At 34.8% G+C, this 25,741-nt stretch overlaps 1 protein-coding gene across 1 annotated transcript; it reads right to left on the minus strand.

The window, feature by feature from the left end:
- Positions 1–4,077: 4,077 nt before the first annotated feature.
- LOC137405027 (zinc metalloproteinase nas-39-like) lies at positions 4,078–23,945 on the minus strand. Its single transcript, XM_068091251.1, has 13 exons — positions 23,849–23,945; positions 22,998–23,205; positions 19,434–19,537; positions 17,275–17,406; positions 16,811–17,033; positions 14,802–15,004; positions 13,290–13,499; positions 11,623–11,850; positions 10,339–10,506; positions 9,966–10,089; positions 8,543–8,610; positions 5,608–5,718; positions 4,078–4,505 (listed from the first exon to the last, which is right to left on the minus strand). The coding sequence occupies exons 1-13, from the start codon at positions 23,943–23,945 to the stop codon at positions 4,078–4,080; spliced, it is 2,304 nt and encodes a 767-aa protein (XP_067947352.1).
- Positions 23,946–25,741: the final 1,796 nt, after the last annotated feature.

Genomic DNA, 25,741 nt, shown 5'->3' on the forward strand with positions numbered 1-25,741 from the left:
GATTCAAAGTCGAGTTTTGTTGTTGATGAGCAAATGTTCTGTCTACTGTTTGTAGTCAATGTACCTGTAAGTACTAAACACAAGCAACTACAAGTTTGTAATATCAAGTCAATACTTGACAGTATCAAAGATTTCTGCAAGGGCCAAACAAACTCTTCTGACGCTGTAGATAGCCTTAGTTTTTTGTAAACATGTTATTCATTTGGGTACCTTGACAGTTTTGAAGCTGGTTTAAAAATAACAACGTTTAACGGTAGAGTATTATTAATTCATATCTACAAGGAAAGACAACTCTTATTCTGTGATGTATTTTATCCAAATTAGCACTACATGTATAACAGTTCACTATATTGCCTATGGTTCTTAGAGAGTTGTGGTTGATGGCAGCAAGAACGATTCAACAAAAATGAAATATACTTATATGGAAGTACTGTGACTATTTAGGAAAGACAGCTAATGAAAGCTGAGCTTAATAGTCACTCAGGGTCACTCAAGGTCACTCAAGGTTACTCAGGGTTACCTAGGGTCACTCAGGCTTACTCAAGGTCACTCAGGGTCACTTAGGGTCACTCAGGGTCACTCGAGATCATTCACATCAAATTTTTCTATCATTTGAGATTTTTTGTTATTTTAAGGGATCTGAGTGCCAGCATTATTCACAATTAAAATCGACAAAACTTGATCACTGTCAAAATGCTACGAAGAAAAATACATTTTCCAAATGATGCCAGTAATCACACTTCCTGTTTGTCCCTTTTGTTATAACATCGGTCTTTGTGTCCAAGCTGCAGTGTTGCGCAACTCTATTGACATATGTGATATTTTGCATTTTCTCATGATTGATGGACTAAAACTTCAAATATAGCCTGTTTCAAATAATTTGAAGGTAGGTTGGTTAAAATTTGTCCCATCGTTCACACATATGAGCACCCAAAGCTGATACGACTAAATATTTACCATTTATAAACAATATGCACAACTAATAATGTCGTTTTTGAGAAGTCTGGGCAGATCTTTTTCTTCTGAATGATCAAGTTTTGTTGATTTTAATACTGAAACATCCTGGCAGTCAGATCACCGAAAACAACAAACGAAATTCCAAATGATGGAAAATATCTACACTTCCTGATAAAATAATTCAAATTTTGATGCGAGGGACCCTTTAAGGGTGTCATCTTTCTTAAAAAAGTGTGTTATTTTTTAGGTCAGTTTTATGTTGAATGCCAGAAACTTACTGCTTTGGCAATTTTGTTTTAAATTTAGCTAGAGGTGAGAGTGATACCTGGATGCTGGGCGCTGATATCCTTTTAGTTACATTTTCTGTGTTAACTAGTCATAACCCAGATATGGTAATTGAATGTCAGGTGTTGGTACCTCTCCTAGTCATAACCTCCTGTTTAGCTGGCATTAACATCCTTGCTTGGATGTCGGATGCTAATAGCTTTTGTGCTGAGGCTTTAGTCAACTTAAGTTCACCTTGAACTTGAGTACTCCAAGTTCTTGTCAAACCTTTTATCATTGTTTGTTATGTAACACTTACATTACACATGAGCGCGTTACACAAGGCTGAGCTAGAGAGCATTGACGTTCTTAATATCAATATTTACTTGTCAGAAAACACAAATTTTCTTTCCAACAAGCAATCTGTTAAATTAAAAAAAGAAGCAAGTCTAAAAATGTCTGTAGTCTCACCTACATAGTCTGAAAACAGACAATATTTATAGTCTTACCTACATAGTCTGAAAACAAGAGGGCAGCAGTGAGATCACAAATACAATAGGTGCCATTTCTAAACAAGTGTTGAATTTTTCAGTCAACATTTAACAAGTGTCCGACTGGGACGCACTCAGTTATTTTATCAAGTGTTCAAATCCAAGCAACAGCATTTCCTTTTTGAAAGCCTTTAGCAAGCTCTTCACTCAACTCCCAGGCTGTACCACTCTGAATGTGTCTATGTGTTCTAAATGTGTCTAAAGATCCACTTTAGCTTTGACAGTAAATTGTATTGGAACCTTTGTTGACTATGCAAGTTGCTCTACCAGCTGTATTTGTATCAAACTAAAAAGTTCTCAACACAAAGGTCACTGTATAATTATGCATCCGCTCAGTAAATACAAATTTATAGATCTAAACAGAAATAGCTTTTATACAATAATGCTATTTGTATGGTTGGGACGGTTACGAGAAATTCTTATTTGAAGTTAGTATATTATATACATTTGTTGAGGCTGAAGATATCTAAAGGAAATCATTTGAACCACAATGGCAAACAGGTAAATATCAGTAAGAGCAGCTAGCAGCATTGAAGCACAGAGTTCCCTTATTGTACCATTTTTAGGTAAAATAAGAACGCTGTGCTTATCCTCACCTGCTGAATTTTATTTTTTGTGCGTCAGGGCTAATACTAGTCACAAGCGCATGAACACATCGATGCAATAGCAGACTACTCCACAGTAGCTTTGAGTCTGTGGATTGGAACTTGGTAATACAACAGATAAATAAAGTGCATGATGCCAATATAGTGTGAATGTTTAAAATTATGGACCCAAAGTTAGCATTTGTAGAAAATAAATTTTGGATTCTCAATCATATATATAGAATATTTGTCATTTATGTATAAAATGCACATTTATATACAATCTTTACTATAATAAGAGCTGTGTCCATCGGTCTGTCTGTCTGAAGCCACGCTAAGAGCGTTAGGAAAAGATGGCCCACACAACAATTGAACTCAGGTACTCTAATTTACAGTCCAGCACCCTAACCACTGCACCACTCGGTCAATGCAAACACTCTACACCACTACACTTTGGTATTTCATGAATGAACTATGCATACAGTGATTGTTGATTATGATCTCTCACAGTGCACTGGACTGCCAAGCATTCTAATTGTTATATATGACTAAAGGTACACAAGTGGAAACTTTAAAACACTCAACGGAAAAAACAATATATATACTGTAATATTTATAGGTTGCAATATACCAATATTGCGATATTCGTATGCCACAATCTACCAGTCATGCCACTTACTGGTTCTGTTATGATTCCATCAACATGACAAATACATGAATAGTTTCCTTTGAGTCTCAACAAACAGTTATGTTTTTTTATTAGAAGTAAATATTTACATGTTTTATACAAACATAGAGTAATGATAAGTTGTTCTCTCTATGAGTAATATTATTTCCAAAGTTGAGATATTACTCAAATAGATGTTGACAACTACAAAGTGACTTTATTATGTTTCAAGATAATTTTTAAATTTTTGCTTTTTATCAGTCTATTAACACTAGCATGCTTATCTGCATTTCACATATTGACTTTAGATGATACTTTATAGAATTTGAGCTACTAACCTAGTTTTGTTTGTTAGAGGTAAAAAAGTTGTGTTCAGAAAAAGAATAGTGGCTAATGGAAGTTCCTCCGCCCTTCACTAAAAATATTTATTGTTACACGCCAGTTGTCAGCCGTAACAATGGAACGATAAAAGCCCATTTGCTGCAGTCAGATGTAGCCTAGTTAAACATGTTTATGCTGTTAACTTTTAAAATCTAATATTTTGAAGCTGGTAAACTTCTTCCAACCTATAATCTAGCTTATTTCCCTTCAGCTAGTAGTCTACCTTGCATACCTTCAGTTACTGGTTTAGTTTATACCCCTCCAGCTACTAGTCTAGTTTATATCCCTTCAGTTAGTAGTCTAGCTTATTTCCTTTCAGCTAATGGTCTAGTGTATTTCCCTTCAGCCAATAGTCTAGTTTATATCCCTTCAGCTAATAGTCTAGCTTATTTCTCTCAGTTAGTAGTCTACCTTATATCCCTTCAGTTAATAGTCTAACTTGTTTACAGTAATTACAGAATAGTTGCAACTCCATGGTTGGCTGTAGATTTTTTAAAAGCTCTTCAGCATGAGCTAATTAACTTTTCTTAGCTGACAGTTTGTAAAATCTATCAAAACTATAGACTACTTAAAATTCCTTCAGCATAGACCGACATAATCCCTTAGCTATACTCTCAACTCACTTAAACTTCTTCAGCAAGTTACTAATCAGAGAGAAGAGAGAAGTAAGTTATTAAAGGCTAGTTAGACAACTCCCGGCTCCATCGTCATTCCGCTCTTCCTTTTCAGTTCTGTATTGACTCGATCTTTTAGACAGATCTCTGGTACCGTTTTGAAGTTGTTTACCCGATTGCCCTAACAACAGATCTCCGTTATACCTCGTCCGTGTCTGATGATCATAAGAAATAAACATGGCATTGTTCGAGTCGCTCAAAGGAAGCATGGGCATTTTTGTGTCACTCGTGGTTATCTCAGGATATATCGTCATGTCACCTTCGGAATATTTAGACATAGAGAGACGCATTGAGCTACGACGAGATTGGACCTTGTTAACTGAACACCTGATGCAGAGACAGATGATGGCTAGTACAATGATCAGTACAAATATCACAGCTCCCATGATGATGTAGAGGATGTTCATGTTGCTCAGCTTCCTTGCACCTGAAAGTAACGTCAGCAACAATCAACACTTATTTACCACGCTTCTAGTAGGAGATCGAATCTCAGAGAACGGGCTAATCTGTGTTGGTGAATTGACAGAGGAGGCTATTTAAGGTTATATGCCCTTCCTGACACTACTAGCAGCCTTTTTAAAAGTTTGATGTCAGCCTGTTGTTCACAAATCAGTGACACCAGGCCTCAATAGTGATAGTGAAAAAAATTAATGAAATAATTAGAGTGATCAGTAAATCAGACTAATAACAATAACTAGCGGAATATTTGGAGTTGCACTGATATTAAAAATCAGCTTATAAACATTGACAGGTAGTGTAGTTGCCTGCCACTTGTCTTGAGCCTGGCACATTCTCCAATGGATAATTTGAGTAAGCTAGTATTTTGGGTACTTACTAATAAGAGCTGTGAGAGCAAACATAAAATCATATAGCGCAGAGAGATATGCGTATTTTCACCCACATAGCAACATGTATCGCCCAATAAATCTATCAATATCGCGTAGCTTAATTGATTGGTGAACGAGAGGTTCCGAGATCAAATCCAGCAGGATGCGAGCTTTTAATTTCAAGATTTTAATAGCTATAGCTAGACAAACCAAAGTATACACAAACTTTGAGATTTATATAAATAGATTGAAAAATTTGGATGATGACTCATCTACATATATAATAAACATAATTTCATGTTGGATACAATGAGTGATGACTCATCACAATGATGGAATGCCAGCACACATTCAAAATCTAAGCATATATAAATCCAGCTAATGGTCAGTTAAAATGAATCAAGCGAAATCGGTAACTTTGGCAGAAATTTGGTACCCCATAATCTTTTGTGAAATTTTTTTTTTTCATGATAAGTCTACTGTTACATATTCACAAACTATTCATTATTCCTTTCAGAAGCATAAAATACCGCTATATTCAGTTAAATTTCTAAAAAAAATATCAAGTTAAACCTGAAATATATTAATTTCAACTATACCACCATTGTAGCAACTAGTAGCTGTACCCATTGTATTAGTTAAGGTAGTTATTTTCCAACAACTACGAGTAAATAACTCGATAATAATTGTGTTTAAACTCACAGCTGACTTCATCGCTGCCGTCTATGCAGTCATTCCTACCATTGCATATGGCCGTATCTGGTACACACACCTGCATGTCAGCACACTGAAACCATTTGCAGTTCTCTACATCTGCAATAAAAATGCGTTCTCAAAGAATCACTTACCTAAAAGTATTCTAGTGAAGTTAGCTCTTCTATTCAAGATAATGGCAATTGTTTTTAGCCCTTGAAGAGAAGTCAACAAGGAAACTCAGTGCAATAAATTCCAACTACAAAAGCCTTACGTCCAATCAGTCAATTCATACTCTAACAGTTTAACAACAGAAGTTAGTTGATCAAATTGGTGTTTACATTCTGTTGGTTGTTGTATTTTGTTTGAACAAGCATTTACGTGTGTAATATATGTTTCACAAACCAGTAAAATGAGTTGTCTACACTTTATCTTTTACACTGTTTATCCTAAAAAACAGAGATGACAATTCTTAATCTAACGTTTTGAGTAGAAGTGATCATATTTGCTAACTGCCCCGAGTTCACTGAACAGATTATAATTTCTGTACTAAAATGACCGATAATTCTTATGTAGATCATTTTAAAATCCTAACTTACTTTCAGTAGCAACAATCCTAATCTGTAATCATCTGTGTAAATGTACGCTTTGATCTTGGGTGTGATCCAATCAGATCCTATTATTAGGTTATGCCTAGATGTCAGAGTGTCGGCATTTTAGTTATTCTAAAGCTATCCCCTGTCTTTTCTTAACCCAGACTTTTCAAGTTTTACTTATAAATAGTTTCATTTTTACTGATTTTGGCAAGATAAGAATTATTCATATAATACTGAATACTAAGATATTAGTGTAATGGTGTTTGCCAAAGCTTTGCAAAACGCCTATTCGTGAGCTCTTCTAGTTCGTTGCTATCAAAAGTGATCCTTTTTTCTTTAAAAGATAAAACTTTCCATGTTTGAAACAAGATTTGTATTTGCTCAATTTGTTATATTTTAGTGTGTTGACAAAAAACTTTTATAAAATGTATACGCATGTTTGATGGTGAGTTAGTCATTCGCTTTTTTAATACATTTTTTAACATTTCATAAACAAACCCAACATTTGTAAATATAACTTTATATATAACCCATTATTTATATTTTACGCTTTGGAATTAGTTTTTCAATTAAAACTTTTCTGGCATGAAAAGACAGCCTTGCATTACAAAAAGTTATTGAGTTTGACAGCCTTTTGACCAATACATATGCAATGCATTGGTCAAAAGGTTTATTACGAAATCATAGTTAAATATTTTTTGCAATGTACTGCTACTAACTCAAAAAACTATGTTAAATTTTGGGTTGCCAGTGTGAACATGATAGCAATTACATAAATGATTAACCAATCACAGACTGCTATCATTAGATATTTGAAACAGTGACATGGCGCTGATAAAAATAAACACTGTTTTTTCAATGTTTAATCATTATAATTAATGTTTTAATAATTGAATTATTATGTTGTATCTTACTAAATATACAGTTAAACAAATGATAAAATTAGATTTTAAGTTGTCAGAATTAACTATGTCCAATTCAGTCTTAACTTTTATGATTGATTAGTGATTTTGGTCAAGTTGCTCTGATGTTAGTAGGGACACCCTGTCAATTTGCTCTGATGTTAGTAGTCGCACTCTGTCAAGTTGCTCTGATGTTAGTAGGGGCACCCTGTCAATTTGCTCTGATGTTAGTAGTCGCACTCTGTCAAGTTGCTCTGATGTTAGTAGGGGCACCCTGTCAATTTGCTCTGATGTTAGTAGGGGCACCCTGTCAAGTTGCTCTGATGTTAGTGGGGGCACCCTATCAAGTTGCCCTGATGTTAGTAGTCGCACCCTGTCAATTTGCTCTGATGTTAGTGGGGGCTCTCTTTAAATTTGCTCTGATGTTAGTAGTCGCGCTCTGTCAAGTTGCTCTGATGTTAGTAGTCGCACCCTGTCAAGTTGCTCTGATGTTAGTAGGGGCACCCTGTCAAGTTGCTCTGATGTTAGTAGGGGCACCCTGTCAAGTTGCTCTGATGTTAGTGGGGGCACCCTGTCAAGTTGCTCTGATGTTAGTAGGGGCACCCTGTCAAGTTGCTCTGATGTTAGTAGGTGCACCCTGTCAAGTTGCTCTGATGTTAGTAGGTGCACCCTGTCAAGTTGCTCTGATGTTAGTAGGGGCACCCTGTCAAGTTGCTCTGATGTTAGTAGGGGCACCCTGTCAAGTTGCTCTGATGTTAGTGGGGGCACCCTGTCAAGTTGCTCTGATGTTAGTAGGGGCATCCTGTCAAGTTGCTCTGATGTTAGTAGGTGCACCCTGTCAAGTTGCTCTGATGTTAGTAGGGGCACCCTGTCAAGTTGCTCTGATGTTAGTAGGTGCACCCTGTCAAGTTGCTCTGATGTTAGTAGGGGCACCCTGTCAAGTTGCTCTGATGTTAGTAGGGGCACCCTGTCAATTTGCTCTGATGTTAGTGGGGGCTCCCTGTCAATTTGCTTGTGTTAAGTCGAGCTTACATTCATATGAGCTACTAACTAATAAGGTTGTGGCTTTAACGTTAGCTAATATTTGAACATGTACAGCAACTCTGTAAGTTTGGTTGACCCTTTGAGAAACGGAGCTTTACCTAGAAATAAAGTAGACCACAGTTTCAATGTTTTGTTCATCAAAGCTTTGTACAGATGGATAGTTTTTCCCCAGTTTTACAAATGTACAAGGATAGTTGTTACAGAACTTTTCAAACTTACAGGCTGTAGGTCTCCACCTAATAAGCTTTTTCTTAGCAAAAAAGGTATTTCAAACACTTCAATCATTTGTTTGATTTTATTAACTAACTGTTGTCATTTTTTGCTTTATGATTTTTGAATGGCACAATTTGGAAGACACTCATGTTTGAAAACAAGTAATATATAGATATATTGTATGCTTACCTAGCATCACTTCACTCCATGTAATCTTAAACCCTGTTTTACCAAACGACTTGCTCGAGGTAATAAATCTAAAAGAACAGCAAAGCTCTTCAGTAGAATAATCTACTAGGATGTTTTCATTGTAATAAAAAGGAACAAGTTGCTATACAGTCGTCTAGTTACAGATGTACAACTATTCTGTTACCGTAACATCTGTGAATAGCCTCAGTTTCAGCAAAGTGAGTCACTACAAAGCTGTGTTATTATGCGTGTTGAGAGAAGATTACAGTGGCCAGGCTGGGTAAGCTAGTGGGTTTAAAATGATAAGGATGCAGCAGCAAAACAAATAATTAATTTGTGATCTTCGTGGTGTGTTACCAAGTACGTTATGAGAAAACAGGCCAACATAATAAAAAGATTAGAGTTATATGATCACAGAAAAATTAAATTTTTGAAAAACCATTATGAGCCTCTGCTAAAATACTATTGACAAATTTATAATTTATTATAAGCTGATCTTTATGTATTACTATATTTATCTCATGACTATATGTTTTTTGTTTAGAGCCAAAATGTTATTTGAGACTTCTAACAAATTATGTATTTTGGCATTTTAAATTATAAGGCTTTAGTAGCAAAGAATATGTTGCTGTTAAAAAGCATAACTTGAACCAGAGCACACAATATTGTTCATGGGAGGATGTCTCTTACCTTAATGTAGTGCCAACAACAAACCTGCGAGAGAAGGTGATTGCTGCAATTAATCTTATTCAAAGTATTAGAGACGGGATTATTAAATGCTCACCACAAGCGTTTTAAAAAAATCAAGTGAATGAGATGCAACAATATCACAACCTTTTATCTTCAATAAAAAATAAATAATTAAGAGTTGTCTTCTCTTTCATTTTTGATACCAAAAAGGTTTACTGCATTATTGGGTCATTAATTAGTGTAATCCATTGAAACAATTTTAATGTGCCTAATATGTCTCTAAATTGCTTTCTTAACAATTGTTCAGTTTAAGTTCTTTGTTAACAGATCGTAAATTTCTCTATAATGAAAATAATTCCCATTGTTGCAAAATGTCCTCATTTCAAATTTTCAGACACTCTACCAAATACCTGATAGATTGAGTACCTGCATGAGTATCCTGGTGTGCCAGTTGCTATGCATGTCAGCTGCACTTGTCAGCAGCATTGCACACAAAAACAACAGGAATAGTATGTTATACATGTATATGGAATCTACTATATATCTTCGTTTTTGTTTATCATTATAGTTTATAGTTTATATCTATATTATAGTTTATAGTTTATATCTATATTATAGTTTTGAACTAAAAAATCAAATGAGCAGATGTCACTCATCTTGCTGATTCAAATTTTTCAGTTTAAAATATAATATAATATATTGAGTAGAAATTAAATAAAAAAGCTTCATTTACTTGATTCTGATGAATCCATTTTCTGAGATGACATTGTCTACAGGTGCTTCTTGACCACAGGTTTCAAAATCTATGTTGTGCTCATCCGCTTTGTATATTCTCAGCACAGCTCCTTGACAGCCCTCTGTAATGTATTTAGAGATACTATTAGTGGGAGATCTTAACAAATTTGTCTTTCAGTAATATATATTTTAATAAAAATAATTTTGAAAAAGTTATTTTACACTTAAATATCATGTGTTGAAAAGATAGTTTGTGTTTAAAACGAAAGTAGTAGTTGATAATGCTAGGTTTGTTGTGATTGGTTAATAGTAGTAAATGTTGTGTAAGTAAGTTTTTCATTGGTCGGAGTGTTATTCAATATGCCACTAACCTTCCATGGTGCCTTCAATATCAAAATGCTCAAACTTTATTTTTATCTGAGCAAGAGGGTTTCTGCGGTAGATATACCAGTCACACACAGTCCTAGTCTGATACTTTAGGGGATAGTTGGGTGGAACTATCACCCCCGACCCACCCACTGTTATGTTTCCTCCACAGGCTACAAAGGAAAGGTTTTGAGCTTTTAAAAGTGAGAACAAGTTTAGACAATATGTTTTCTTAGATAAATACCTACATGTATCTTCAGAAACACCTATTGTACGTACATATTGTATGTACATTTGTTAGCAGCTGTTAAGTTGAGCCAGTTTAAAACAGACTTTTCCAAAGCACTCTATGAAATAAGTGTTATTGCATTCATAGAGTTGCCATTGCTAGAATCCCAACGACTTCAATTTATAGAGTTACTACCACAAACCATGTAAATCAGTTAGGACTTAGTCATAGTGATAGCCTGCGCTTTGTCCAAAAATTATTCAGTAGAGTTAACAACAAGTCGACAGTCAAAAGGTTTCTATGAATACAGGAGATAAGTTTTTATTCATTTGACTTTGACATATTTAGTAGATTTGACTCTCAAGGGGCTGTCAGAAAGCAATTTAGTCATCACAGTTAGTTTAACTACTTGTAAATAAAATGCCAGCACATGGGTGATATTTTTACAATATAGTATTAATGAGTCTATTTTTTAGATTCTCTATGAATATGAGCAAAGGTAAGGTGTTGAGACCTTGTTCGCTTACCCTTGACACTTGTGCAAGAATTGCTTCAATGGCTGTGATATACCATAATATGCAATGCTTAATCTTAGATGGCTTGGTGAGTATGTATGCATGAGGTATGAGTTTGTCAGTATGTATATGCTGCTATGGGTATTACTAGTGTAGCCTGAGAACCCTTCCTTATTTAAAGTTTGTGGGCCATAAAAATCGACCACTTGCCATACAACATAGAGGTTTGATGATTGCTAAAAAGTAAAAAAATTTAACCAGTGGCCATCATTTAATTAACGGAGTACTTGCCTTGCCAATTCCTCATTGATAAAAATATTGTGAAGAGGATAACTCCGAGTTTAAAAATGCACGTAAATCTCAATAAAATCTCGTCTTTTATTTTTAATGTCAAGCCGTTGTAACACTTGGTTTATTTATCAAAATTAGTACTTTTATAACCATTTTAATCATAATTTTATCAAATTTTGGATCATGAAAAATAGAAGTTTTTAGTTCTATACCAATGAATAAAACTCATCTAGCAACAATAATCAAACTTGAACACTTACGAAATCGCTGAGCACTGTGTATGAATTCATATTTAGCTTGAAAACCTCGTTTAGTCACTTGTGAATCTGACTTGAAAGTTAAGATCATCCTCTCTGTTAGCCACTCGGAAACTAAGGGGCCAGGATACGCCGTCCCGCAGTACTCTCCCATCTTTATGTGTAAAGTCTTGTTATTAGGTCGAGGTATGACAGACTTGGCACTTATGCTATCTCCTTTGCACTCTCCAAATCTATTGAATTATACACTAGTAATATATATTACATAACCTCCTACTATCTTATATACAATTATATTACACACGCAATGCATGTAGTATGATATAATTATACTATAATTACATCATACTAGCTACTTTATATACTACACAGCCGTGTAGAACGTCTGGAGGATCACCTGGTATTAGACCTATGAACAGGCAGAAAAAAAGAGTGTTAGAATGGGACTATAGGAAATGCCGTTCTGACTATTTTGATTGCAATAATGGTAAAATCTTTTAACAAAACAAACTTTATTTTTTATCCATGAAAAGAAACTTTACAAAACGAACACCAAAATATGACTAAATAACAAAGGGATGAAACTAAAAAGTTGATAAAATTTTTGAAATAAACAATTTCTAAGAGAAAGGAGAGATATAGGGCACGTTAAACAAACAAGCCAAGTCCAGTTTAATGCTGAGATACCAACACAACAATAGTTATTATGCTGAAAGTGACTATGCCTTGCATCCTTATGCTGTTTTAATCACTCCGCATTAGCATGTGCTCTTACAGACTGCTTATTTAAAAAAAACTTACAAATGGAAACTATTAATGCATTTAAAAAAAATCTGAAATTGTAACTATTGTTTAATCTTCAATGTACACTATGGATTAGCAATAGCAACTACGGTAGTCTATAATACTAGTCTATTTTATCTCACTTTGCAAAACCTTTTAGTAGATTCTGGCTCTTCATTTATGAGGAACATATTATCTTAGACTTGAAGCTCTTACCAGTTATAAATAAGGCTAGTACGTAAAGGACATGATATTTCACAATATCTCTGAGACTCTTGGCCTTCAATGAATGCACAGTGACTTTTAGGATTTATGTATCCCATGAGCACTTCGATCTCTGAATATCAAGAACTAGTTGGAATCATGATAATGACACTACAGCATCAGTAAGGTTCATTATACCCTGAGACTTCACTCATCTAATACAATATGGTAGTAATGCAAACTCTTTTTAAAATGCTGAGATCACTGAAACACAATTTTTTTAATTATTGAGCTTCTCGGGGCATTATTAAAGTCAAATTGTTTAATAACAACCATAGTCCATTTGTTACAAGTATACTTTGTAGCCTTTTTATGCACAACTCCCTCAACCTTTACCAAATGCATGCCTGTGCAAATATATCCTGGTACAGTCAGCCAGCAAGCAATCATAAGCATCAGAGGCTGTCTGAGATAGTCTCAGACACTGTCTGAGATAGTGTCTCAGACAGTGTTTGAGAAAATGTCCCAAAAAAGACAGTGTCTCAGACAGACTATCTGATAGTCTCAGATAATCTAGGTATTCTTAAGCATCTGCGACTGTCTCAGATAGTCTCAGACAATCTTAAGGAAGAAGGAACCAAGCTTTTAGTTGCCTGACAAGAATACTCACACATGACTAGTTGTAGCTACATTGAATGTATCAAAGGATATCATGATGAACTCATTTTTCTCAGCAATCAGTTCATATGTGCATGCGATGTTGTTTGGGTACTCAGTAGGGTACCGAGGAGAGTTTAGCTTTCCCTGCTTTACCGAACTGCTTCGGTATATAAAGTGACATTCAGAGTCTGACAATATACTAGCAGGTGTCCCTTCAATGGCATAATCTGTAATAGATAAATTGACAGTTAAATACGGCAGACAAACATGTTTTTCAGTGACCAGCTAGCTGAAATATTTGTATGTGACATTCCAAAAAGAATAGTAGCCTTCTACTTGAACTACTAATGAATCATACCTAATTCATATCAGTACATTTCCTAATGGGAGTTGTCTCTTTGTGTCAAACACTTCACCAGTATAGCGTTAAAGGGGTTGAACGATTGAGGAACAACTACTGCACTTCTTCTTTAGTAATCAAATCATCAGAAATGCTCAAGCGGTATGAAACCATGATAGTGCTGAAAAGCTTGTGATTATAACTGACTGCACCTGCTCTTACAACTATTGTATAAGTCGGGATAAGTCATATGCTTGACTCACAGGCTAAGGCATCCCACTGCAGGTCACTCAATATAATTATTTCACCCGTTGTTGATTTTAGTGACTCACCACTTTGTGTATCTGCACTTTACTTATTCAAAGTTATTACAAATATTGCGCACTGATGATGCTTTCATAAATATTCTATTTTAAAAACAACATTTATTGATATATTAGCCAAATGCTGGCGTTGCACAGGTGTTAAAAACAGCTTATAAACTGACAGATAATGTAGATGCTATTGGCTAGTCCGAATAAGCTAATATACATATTACTAAACTTATTAATAAGAGCAGTGAGAGCAAGCTTTAGTGATGCTGTACATAGTTTAACCTAGATAATGACTATCTGCCAAGTGAGTCCATTGTATCCTGTGTAGCTTAATGGGTTAGCTTGTTGCCTTACAAACAGAAAGTACTGAGATTAAATCCTCTGCGTTACAGATTTTTCATAGCTATATTTTAATAGCGATAACTGAACATAGGGTTCTCAAAAAATCAAAACTACAAACACTGAGATTTATATTTGTAGAAGCACAAACCTCTTTCATACCAATCAAAGATTTTCTGACAAGAAAACTGTTCTAAAAGTGTATAGTTTGCTTACTGAGCTTAAATGAGATCTACAAGATAATTTTATGTCTGGTGCAGTAAATACCTCATTCCACTAATTTCAATTTCTGTCATAAACAGCAATGACTTCTTCGGCAAAGTAAGTCAGTTGTTTGCGTCCTCGCTCATTTCGGGAAAAGTTTTCAGACCAAAGAAACATGAAGCAGTAAGTGCTGAAGTTGTGTCTAACAGGGTTCAAGAGACTATTTGCTGTTTGCCGTTTGCCGTTTGCTGAATGCTGAATGCTAAATGCCTAATGTTTAAAGTTTAATGTTTATGCAATTGAAACAAAATTACGTCGATCCTTATACTCACCAATGATAAAGCGAAATGTTGCCTTAAATCTTATGATTGAACCTGGTTGAATATTTCTGGTGGTATATTTAAGAGTTAGTCTGGGATCTTTGCTGACTAGGGTTGCCGGTAGGTTGCTATTGCATATGTGCCGGTCAGGTCTGTCTGTTGTAGCGATCTGTCCATATATGTATGTAGAGATGAAGACATTTCCTTGAGAGCATCTGTAAATTCACATACAACTTTGTAAAATTTATAGACATCGTTAGAATGCTACAATAAATTACACAGACACTACAGTAAATGTAAAAGTGCTTTGGGATGCTTTAGAGCTTTTAACATGCTATTTTGTTGCTACTGCTTTTTGTAAAGGTTGTTAAAGCCAATTAGCTATCAAGCCATCCAAATACATGTATATGTAAGTGAAATATCTTTTACCATTTCATTTCACTCAGTTCAATATACTTAAGCATACAATTATCTGTGAGAACACAAAATATACATATAAAGAATAATGGAAAACAAAACAAGCGTTTGATGAGCTGGGAGATAATTGAAAGGATTCAAATTCATGAATAGGAAAAACTAATGCAAAGAGGAGTTTTTTTGTCGCATTCACTCCAATATTGCATACTACAAAGTGCGCTCACAGCTTTCTTAGTCCAGAGAAGATGGGGCCCAAAGTCTGTAGGTAAAAACTTACTGATAAGTTGTAAGGGTGTATGCTAAATCGTGCTAAGACTAGCCAGGGCCAAGTCTAAAGTCTAGACCCAATGCGGGTTCCGAAACCCTTTAACTGTATCCATCTTTATAACTAATTATAGTACATTATCTACTAGGAATAACTGTATTAGACACAAATCTTTACTATAGTAAAAGCCGTGTACGTCCGCCTGCCTGCCTGCCTGAAGCAACACTTAGAGGCTAGGACAAAGAATTGCTTTTATCAGTATTTTAACTTACAACTTTGGATAATAGAACAACTCTTACACCTGCGCCAATCCATCACTTCCCAATTTCATGGAATAATTATACATGTACATGTACTTATTCTCTGTGCTTTATCGTTTCACTTGGCAATCTTTCACAGTACACTAGACTACAAGGGTACTATTTTGAAATAATAAGATAATGAGAATGTTTCAAATTCTACTCGATTTATATACAATCTTATTAAGTTTCTAGTATACTTTATGTATAACTCCCTCAATCATTACTAACAGCTGTATATATAAACATCAGTAATTGTCTTTTTGTTTTTTTGTTAAACCGATGATATAAACCCCCCACAAGGATAGGTGACGGCTACCATATGGGTGGGTTTAATGATCAAGCTCTGTGGGAGCATATCTCTTTGTTCTGGTACTATTTACAGGTTCATCTCAACAGAGCTCGATCATTAAACCTCGTCCATATGATAGCCGTCGCCTATCCTTGTGCGAAGTTTGTATCATTGGTTAAACTTTGTGTCCAGTTAGAGCAATTCTGATCTAGCAATGGAAAACCCGCACACCACTGGATTTGCTCCTGGGACCTACAGATCTAGAGCTGGCGAACTTAACCATTGGACTCATTGGGCAAATAGTCATTGTATTGGTTAAGATACTCACTCTTGAAGCGTTGGCTTGACGTTGAAAACTAGTACTGTTGACTGTTACTCATAGTGATTGTTAAGCTGGCCCAAAACACTGGTATTGTTTTAGTAAAGATTTCAGTAAAGATCCAGCTTTCCAGGTGAGTTACTCCAATTTATTAGGTAATTATTTTATTACTGTGCAATGCTGAGCATTCGGTCAGTACATACATATTTCAGAACAGTAATAGAAGTAAATTAGCCTATTCCAGCACTCACATTTTATACAGTTGAACAAAACGTATCAAACATCAATAAGGGCTTTTAAAGATTGAATGAACTTGAAGTTGTAGGCTATTTACCAACCTAACTTACCTTATAACTTATGTAGGTTACTCGCCTATATTGCTTTAATAAAAACATGCCGTTCAACAGAACCTATTCAACACATTCTTACCGTTCACTTTTACCAATAGGTAGATTAGCTTCATCAAATGTTAGGATAACTTTTTCTAAGTTCTCCCTGTCGATGAGACCATCGATATAATAAAAGCAGGTGACATTAGAAGGTGAAGTCAGAGGATAATCAGGGGAGACAATTACTCCTTGTGACTCCTTCTCGGATTTGACTCGAACATCACATTCAGACCCTCTTATGTGTTTTCCATCTCCAATAAATCCTAAACAGTTTAGAAAATAGAATATATTTGTGCTGAACGAAAATATTGTCATAACTTTATATGTGCATTACATGTAGTTTTTGTACTCAAAATAAAAATTTAGCATCGTTCTAATGCTTCCTAAATTTTGTTTACACAAACAATGATAATACAAACAAAAGAATATGTATTGACAGCATTTACATGCTAGCCTTCTTCTAGCGTATATTAGCAGATATAAGAGTCAAGGTTAAATACCTACCAAGATGTACAAAGCTGCTGCTGAATGTGTATTTAGCTTTAAATCCGCTCATCTTGATTACATTGTCTCCCCATTCATACTCAAGTTTGGGACGACCGGACCGCGTCTCGAATTGCATGAATAGGTGATGTCCTAAACAACAATATTCACAAACTGTTTTCTAGTTTCATCGAGATGAGCAACGATTTGCTAGCAAATAGCATCAATAAAAGATGTTGTACACTAGGGGACATAGGAGCTCAGTCTACAGTGATTTTTTAGGCAACAGCAGTTGCGGGAGAGGTATGCAAGTTGTGAGACATCATAGAGGTTAGAATAAAGAAGTGTAAAAAGTGGATAACCGAAGGGGAGAGGTTCTTTACGCTTAATATACAAATGAGTTCTATTAAAAGTTACTGTTATGCCAAAATGTATGTGAATTAGTGCGTTCAGTGGTACCGCCTTGTAAAAAATAGTCATGACCTTAAAGCTGGATTTTGTTATTGCTTCAACTGGTGCAGCGTCTTTATGTCTATGGTCAGATGTCAAGATATGTCTCAGAGGCAACTAATGGCAGCCCTACCAATCCTAAAGAGACAGCGAGCAAAACAACAGTTTGGTCAAGAACTTCATTAATCCAGAGCTTACATACTCATCTCAACACTTTCAAACAAATAGCCAATCAGATTGCTCTTTAGCGAAGTACCTGCAAGTGCTTGTAAATATATTCCTTCTAGAATGTTCTATTTTCATATGTAATACTATTAAACCTTTCCCATCAGTCTGCAATGCTTTGACACAATCTATTCTATTTATTCTATATATATAAATTTCAAAGTTTTCATCATCTGTCGTCCTCTGTTCAGATGTCTGCATGTCCAGTTATAGCTATTAAATCTTGGAATAAAAAGCTCGCTGCGTGCCTGATTTGAACTCATGAGATTATGACCGCAAGTTTCAAACCACACATTTAACCCCTAAGCTATACAGTCCTTAACATTCAGTCACTCTTATCATATATCGTATACCATATGCACACGCTGAATGTGCACTTTTGATTATTATCTAATATTACCTTTTACATTTGTTATTTTTTGAAATTGTTTAAAAGCTAATTTTTGGATAACATTACCTATTTTTTAATTTGTAATTTTAAATGTTTCAACTCCAAATGCACTGTTCCACTTCTATTTCCAGTTTTTCGTTAGGTTTGATTGCTAAATTGGGGTGAAGTCTAATACTTTTCATGTGAACAATTGTATTATCTCGAGTAGGGATAGCATCTACATTCTCTCTCCATTCGGTCAGACGAAGTATCAGACAAGGACAGTCCGATATCTCATTTTTTACATTTGTACCAGTATCGAGAGGTACTTGTATCGTCGTATTCAAAGTTTTGATGGATAGCTTCTACTGGAACAGTAACCTTTTTTATACACACACGCGCATATGCGCACACGCACCACTTCTATGTGCGTTAATAATTGTTATTATTGATTCAACAAATTCAGGATTTTTATTTTGTTTTCTGAGTTCATATTAATTGTATCATTACCAAATCATCTTTTATTGCAATGGTAGCAAAACAGACTTAATTTAGCCATTACTTGCTAATTATTTCACATTTACATTTAAACACTTTTATAGTTGTTTTATTTTGTTTCCTAATTTATTTGACCTGCGCAAAACATTTTCTACATGATATTAGGTTTGAAAGTTACAGTTGTTTGACAAAGTTTAAAAATCTTTACAGCTGTTTTATGTTTTCTTTTTATTTGTTTAAACTGCACAAAACACTTTTCTCGTGTTATGAAGTTTGAAAGTTAGAATGGTAACTGCTGTTATATGTTCAATAAAAATAAAATTTCTGTACAAAGACCTTATTACTCGAGCAAGGCTGGGCATTCATCTAGTATACATATTTATGCGAAGCAACAGGACTGTACTAAATTTTACTTAACAAATGACAATGACATTATATACAGGCTAAAAACAGAATACGTTTTCTAGGCTGTCTTCAATTTCTTAGTCTGTATTCACTTTGATACTAGCAGTGTTTATATGTATAGATATATACATCTCAACACTGCCAGTGGTAAAAGTGATAAAAGATGAGAGAAATGGAAGTATATCTTCTGTTGCTAATAAATACGATCGATAGGACTATGAAAATGGCTCACTTGTTGAATAGATAACCAATCCTGGCATCCTGTTGCAGTAGTTTCCAATCTCTGGATCATCGCGAGAGCTTCCATCATGTATCCGTAAATTGTCATACGGACAACTGAACAAACAAAAACAACTGTGTAAGACTGATAGCAGAGTTCTCAACTTGTATGCAAACATAAGAGATTACCTGTCGCACTCTCTTGGCGAGATGTAATTATCCAGCACTGATTTGTTCTGGAAGAGATAAAATATATTGTATGTGTTGATACACCGAGGTGCTTAGGGTAAATAGAGCTGAAATAAAAAGCTTTGTTCTGTAATTCTACAGAGCTTGAAGTTTAGGAAAAGTGATATATTTCCATATTTGGTATGTATCGGTACCAGTAGTTAGTTCCATATTTGGTATGTATCGGTACCAGTAGTTAGTTCCATATTTGGTATGTATCGGTGCCAGTAGTTAGTTCCATATTTGGTATGTATCGGTACCAGCAGTTAGTTCTATATTTGGTATGTATGGGTACCAGCAGTTAGTTCCATATTTGGTATGTATCGGTACCAGCAGTTAGTTCCATATTTGGTATACATGTATGTATTGGTACCAGTAGTTAGTTCCATATTTGGTATGTATCGGTACCAGCAGTTAGTTCCATATTTGGTATGTATCGGTACCAGCAGTTAGTTCCATATTTGGTACCCGTATCGGTACCAGCAGTTAGTTCCATATTTGGTACCCGTATCGGTATCAGCAGTTAGTCCCATATTTGGTATGTATCGGTACCAATAGTTAGTTCACTGGTTGACTGTTAAAAATGAACTTGTATGAAATTTTAATAGATCTTATTAGAAAGTATGTGTATCGGTATTTTTCTATCTTTTGTGATTGTTTTTGATGTTTTAGGTGATCTGATTGCCAGGTTATTTCAAAATTAAAATCGATAAAACTTGATCACGGCTAAAATGCTCAGAGGGAAAATACATGCAAAATGACATCACTAGTTGTTATTGTTGCTATAGATATCAGCTATTGTGTTCAAGTTCCAGCGTTACATGTCTCTATTCTGTCGATCTCTTTGCAACCATAGATGTCATAAGAGCACCTTTGTTTGTTCTAAGCGTTGTAACAGCGATCAAGTTTTGTAGATTTTAATCTTGAAAAATCCTGGCAGTCAGACCACTTCAAACAGCAAAAACAATTCCAAAGACTACATAATGATTTGGTGTAATTTACAAATAGTACCGCCTTGTTTTGTACCATCTACATTTATGTTTGGAGCAGTAGATGTATGGTACAAAACACTGAATGGTTCAACTCATTCATACATCACTGATATGTTTCAATTCCCAACTACCAGATATTCAACCATGATGGTTTTATTTTCTACTTATCAAAATACCAAATTATACTGCTTAATCTTTTAATCTTTTAATCTTTGGTCAGAAGAGGTAAGATCTATACATAAGCTTAGTAATTTCAAGTCCTTTTTTATAGTTGAACTGTTTTATTATTAATATTGTAAAGGTTTTTCTTCACAGTCGTGTGGTGGTAGGTGACTGGTTTTAGTCCGTGTTGAGTCCGGGTCTTAACAAAAGGCCAAAGGATCCAACATCTTCCTCAATTCCACTAAGAGAGGACCTTCCTCAATGTGTGAGCTGTTCCTAAGATGGCTGCCTTCTGTATAGTCTCAAAAGACATGTTTACTCCTACCTCGGCCAGGTATGCTATATGCCTCATTGATATCGTTCTGAGTGCACCAATTACTATTGGTATCACTTCGGTCTTCACCTTCCACAGTCTGTTTATCTCAAACCCAAGCTCTTTGTATTTACCAATCTTCTCATCTTCCTTCTGTACTACCCTTGTGTCTCCAGATATTGCTATGTCTACAACCTGACACTGTTTGGTTTCTTTGTTTATTATTATTATTATTATTATCCCACGACCACACGAGCGGAGCGGAAGTGTGGGAGTTTTATGATAAATGCATGCGCACACAACTTACGAAAATTATTAATCAAAAATGAGACGAACCCTCGTCAAGAAATTTCATCAAAAAATTTAAGCATCGGAATGTAAAGTCGTTAAAGTATAATAACGATACAAAGCACATTTAAACCTATTTAAATATGTTACCAAGTCTTTGTAAACCTTCGATAATATCTTAAAACTTACCCATCTGATCGGATTATACACAAATAGACAGATTAATTTCAACGAAAATCGCCACAAAACACTTGAAAAGCTTGGTTTAATAAAAGTTAAGACCGGAAATTAAAACGCCGAGGGACAGATAACAGAACGATGAAGTATGACGATGTCTTGCGCATTTCACGAAAAGATAACGTGCACTTTTCACCAGTCTATAGCATTGTCGAATTGCCGAAGGTTTTGGCCATTAACATAGGAGTACAGAAATCGTTTCATTTTTGCTGATTTCAATTTTTTCATTTTCATTTGCCAACACATTTAAATACTTTCACATTCTAACTGATGTCCAACGCAGTATAAGTAAAGGCAAGCAAATGACGATGATATTTTTTATCGTTTCTTATGAGATTATTACAATAATTAACTATAAGTTTGGATGACTACAGAACAATGACTACGTAGTACAGACTTTCTAAAAATCTAACGCAGTGTAAGTAAAGGCATGACGATGATATTTTTTCTAACGGTTCAAATGAGATTATTGCAATTATTAATTATAAGTTTGGATGACTACAGGACAATGACTACGTAGTACAGATTTTCTAAAAATCTATATAAATATCACAACTTCGTGATATTGTTAGCTATGCCGTTTGGAAATGTAAACAAAATTGTGCATTGGTTTTTTATTATTACTATATAAATAATATTGGTTATTCTAATAATATCAATGCATTTTACTTCTAATATTGGCCAATATTGCATTTCTGTTTTTGCAGGAGGAGAGATATAAACATATAATCTTTTCCTTTCATTATTACTATTTGTTGTATATAATAACACCCAGTACATTACAGCTACCATTGCAGTTATCCTATTTGACTGCTAATATTGCATTTCTCAACCATCAGTACCCTTTCTTTTTTCCAATATCACTTTGGTCGTGGGCTGTATGACAGTGGAATTTCTAGTTGTTATTATTATTATTAATATTGTTATTATAGTAGCATATGTGAAACACTTTTATGAAAAACAAAAGTATATTTATTTATTTAAGTGATGAATTTCGAGGGCAACTTTCTTTCTACCAAAGTCTTTATCACCAATTTAGGCAGCATGGCATCAGTTTGTGGCACACTCAACATTACAACTATTTTATTAACCAATTTTACTCGAATGACCTACATTTTCAAAACATCGATGGCTTAATTTCTATAACTGTTGCTTTCTTAACGAATCAGCTGCCAGTATTTTGCTCATAAAGCCAACGTTTAGCCAATCAGCTGTGAAAAACCTTTACCTAAACATTTTTGTCCTTTTAACTTAGTTTATTTCATTTTAATCTCAAAATGAGAACTTTTTATTAAATGTACTGAGAAACTCCATAAGTTTTTTCAACAATTTAATGTTTAAATTTCCAGACACTTACTGATCTCCTCCATAGTAGATATCAAAGTCTATGAACTCTAGTTTTATTCTCTGTCCTGGTTGACCTTTGAGTTTATAGTAACAGTTGAGGTTGTCAGGGTACACTGCAGGATAGTGCGGTGCCATAATATAACCCTCCATCTTCGCATCAGCATTCATAGTCCACCCACAGGTTCCTGGGCTATCACGCACACCCATGTTATACTGCTCTGCAAAAGAACTTCAAATTAAACTGTTCAATTCATACTCAGACATCCAAAAAGATTTCTACAGAAATGTATTGATTACTTCTGACTATCTGCGGTTGGTAGTGCGCTTGGCTGCAAAATGGAATATATGAGTTCAATTCCAGGGCTAGGTATGATTTTTTTCTAAAGGTCTGAGAAAGGTTTTGAACGAACATGGATATTGTTAAAGTAAAGTTTTATAGAGTACTAAACACGGTAGGCTATTTGTGCTGTATTAATCACTATGTGTTAGTCACGGTTTAGTTTCATCTTTGTTTTAGATGCCAACACTTGATAAATAAAAAACATATTTGTTGTAAAATTTAAAAAAACTTTTAATTGGTTTAAATGAGTTTCCTCTGCTTCTGTAAAATAACTAAATTTTGATTATACAGTGATAGCGGACTCCTTGCATAATCTGTTGTACAAGCTCCACCCACAAAATAAGCCACACCCAGTTTCCCCAGCATTCATTATAACCAATTCCTGGTCAATAATCCCATTTTTCTAGCCATAACTAGTCTGCTATTGGCTACAGCAGCAAGACTTTTGAAGAAACATTATTTCCAAATACATATTATGTTATTTAAAACTAACCACTAAAATGCTTAGAAAGTCAACATACCATTGCTGATGAACTCGTATGTTCCGAAGAAACCCCTAGAAGTTCGATTGTCATCATCTGTATCGAACCAGATTATCAAAGTTCTATTCAGAGACATGAGTAAATGTGGCAGCCTGGAGAGATCATTGCCACAATAACGACCTTGATGTGGGAGTTCCAGTATATCCTCGTTGGGGTCTTTTACCTCCGTGAAAATGTCTATGTAGTCATTGCCGCATCTTCAATAAATTAATGAGGGGCTTTTATAATGATGCAATATATGTCCACGGACTCAATCGATACAGTTCAGCTTTAAGTCAGCAGGAATCTGTATAATAATGACCCCTAATGTATAAGAATGTATAGTGAGTGCATGGTAGAGCAAGACTCATCAAATCAATAGAACTACCTCAGGCATGATTAAATATGTTTATGGAATGCTAGTATCACTTCCAGAGGTGATTGCAAGAATAAACAATGTACGGTATGCAAAGTCAGTTTGTTACTGGTTACCTACTTTCAGATCTGCTGGCTCATTAAATTGTTTATTTATCTATATAATTAATTATATTTGATTTGTTTAGGTTTACAAATTAATTGTTTTTTTGTTTATTTATTTGCTTATTTGCTTGTTTATGCAGCTAAGTAAACCCTTAATTTATTTGTATCCATTTATTCCTTCGACTATTTACTGAGCGTTTACTAGTTCATCCGTCTTTATTCCTTCATTTCTTTATTATATCATTCTTTTTACTATCTGTTCATTTACTTATTTATTTCTTCATTCATTTCTAATCATTTTAACTCGTTCTCTCTTTTTATTCTTACTAGGAGGCGCAAGGTTTCAGGAAATAGATTAGGCAGCATTTACCGTCACTTACCCAGTGTGTACTCCCACCAGTTCAATAAGTACTCACTCTCAATTACCTAGTATGTACTCCCACCAGTTCATTGACAACTCACTGTCACTTGTCACAAAAGAACAATTTATCAAGAAGCTGTTTTATGGAACACTCTGCCTATTTCTATTCACAGTATACAAAACACGTAAGGTTGTAAAAGGAGCTTAAGGGCATGGCTACTGGGATAATTTTTTTAGCTATAAAGCTTAATTAATTTTTGCCTGTAATCTGCCACTTAGGCCCGCGCTAAATATTAGCTTTTTCTATCGCGCACATGGCCTCATCATCACCTTCTCTAGATGCTCGTTGTCTAGTTTTCATTTTTGTTGTATATATTCATATACATATATTATTGATGAAATAAAGCAAACAAACAAACTTACCCAGTATGTACTCCCACCAGTTCATTGGGAAATCCATCAAGCTCAAAGTCAGTGAAGTTAATCTGTACCCGTTCATCGATGGCTCCAACAAACTTCATGAGACAGTTCAAATCATTGATGTAGTTCTGTTAAAGTTACAGAAGGCATTATTCAAGTCTGCTGAGATTGGATTCGGATCAATGGCATTATAAAAACAGATAAATATTGACTCATCAGTTATAAACATATGTGAGTGTTTGTTGATATGATAACATTATCAACAGTGAGAATAGGAGCAATAGAACAATATATTATACGAAGCAAATTATTAAGGTACTCCTAGTGTGCCGGGGCATATAACAAGGATTTACAAAAATGGCTATAAAAGTCATTATCAAACAAAACATTTGTGCTTTGTCTACCATGGAGAGCTTCCAACGCAGTTGAAACCCTGAGGTTCAAAGGCATTCATTTAATGACCATCAAAGTAGCAGTTAATACAGTATTATATTATTAGAGTATATTATAATCTAATGTAGCTCAATGCATTGCAATGTAATTTGGTACAATATTATATAGTATAATAATATACTGGTATTATCATATGACAAATTATATGAGACTGCAATGTAATATGTTACATTACATTA

The sequence above is a fragment of the Watersipora subatra genome, chromosome 9 (genome assembly GCF_963576615.1).
Source record: "Watersipora subatra chromosome 9, tzWatSuba1.1, whole genome shotgun sequence".
Classification (NCBI taxonomy): domain Eukaryota; kingdom Metazoa; phylum Bryozoa; class Gymnolaemata; order Cheilostomatida; family Watersiporidae; genus Watersipora; species Watersipora subatra.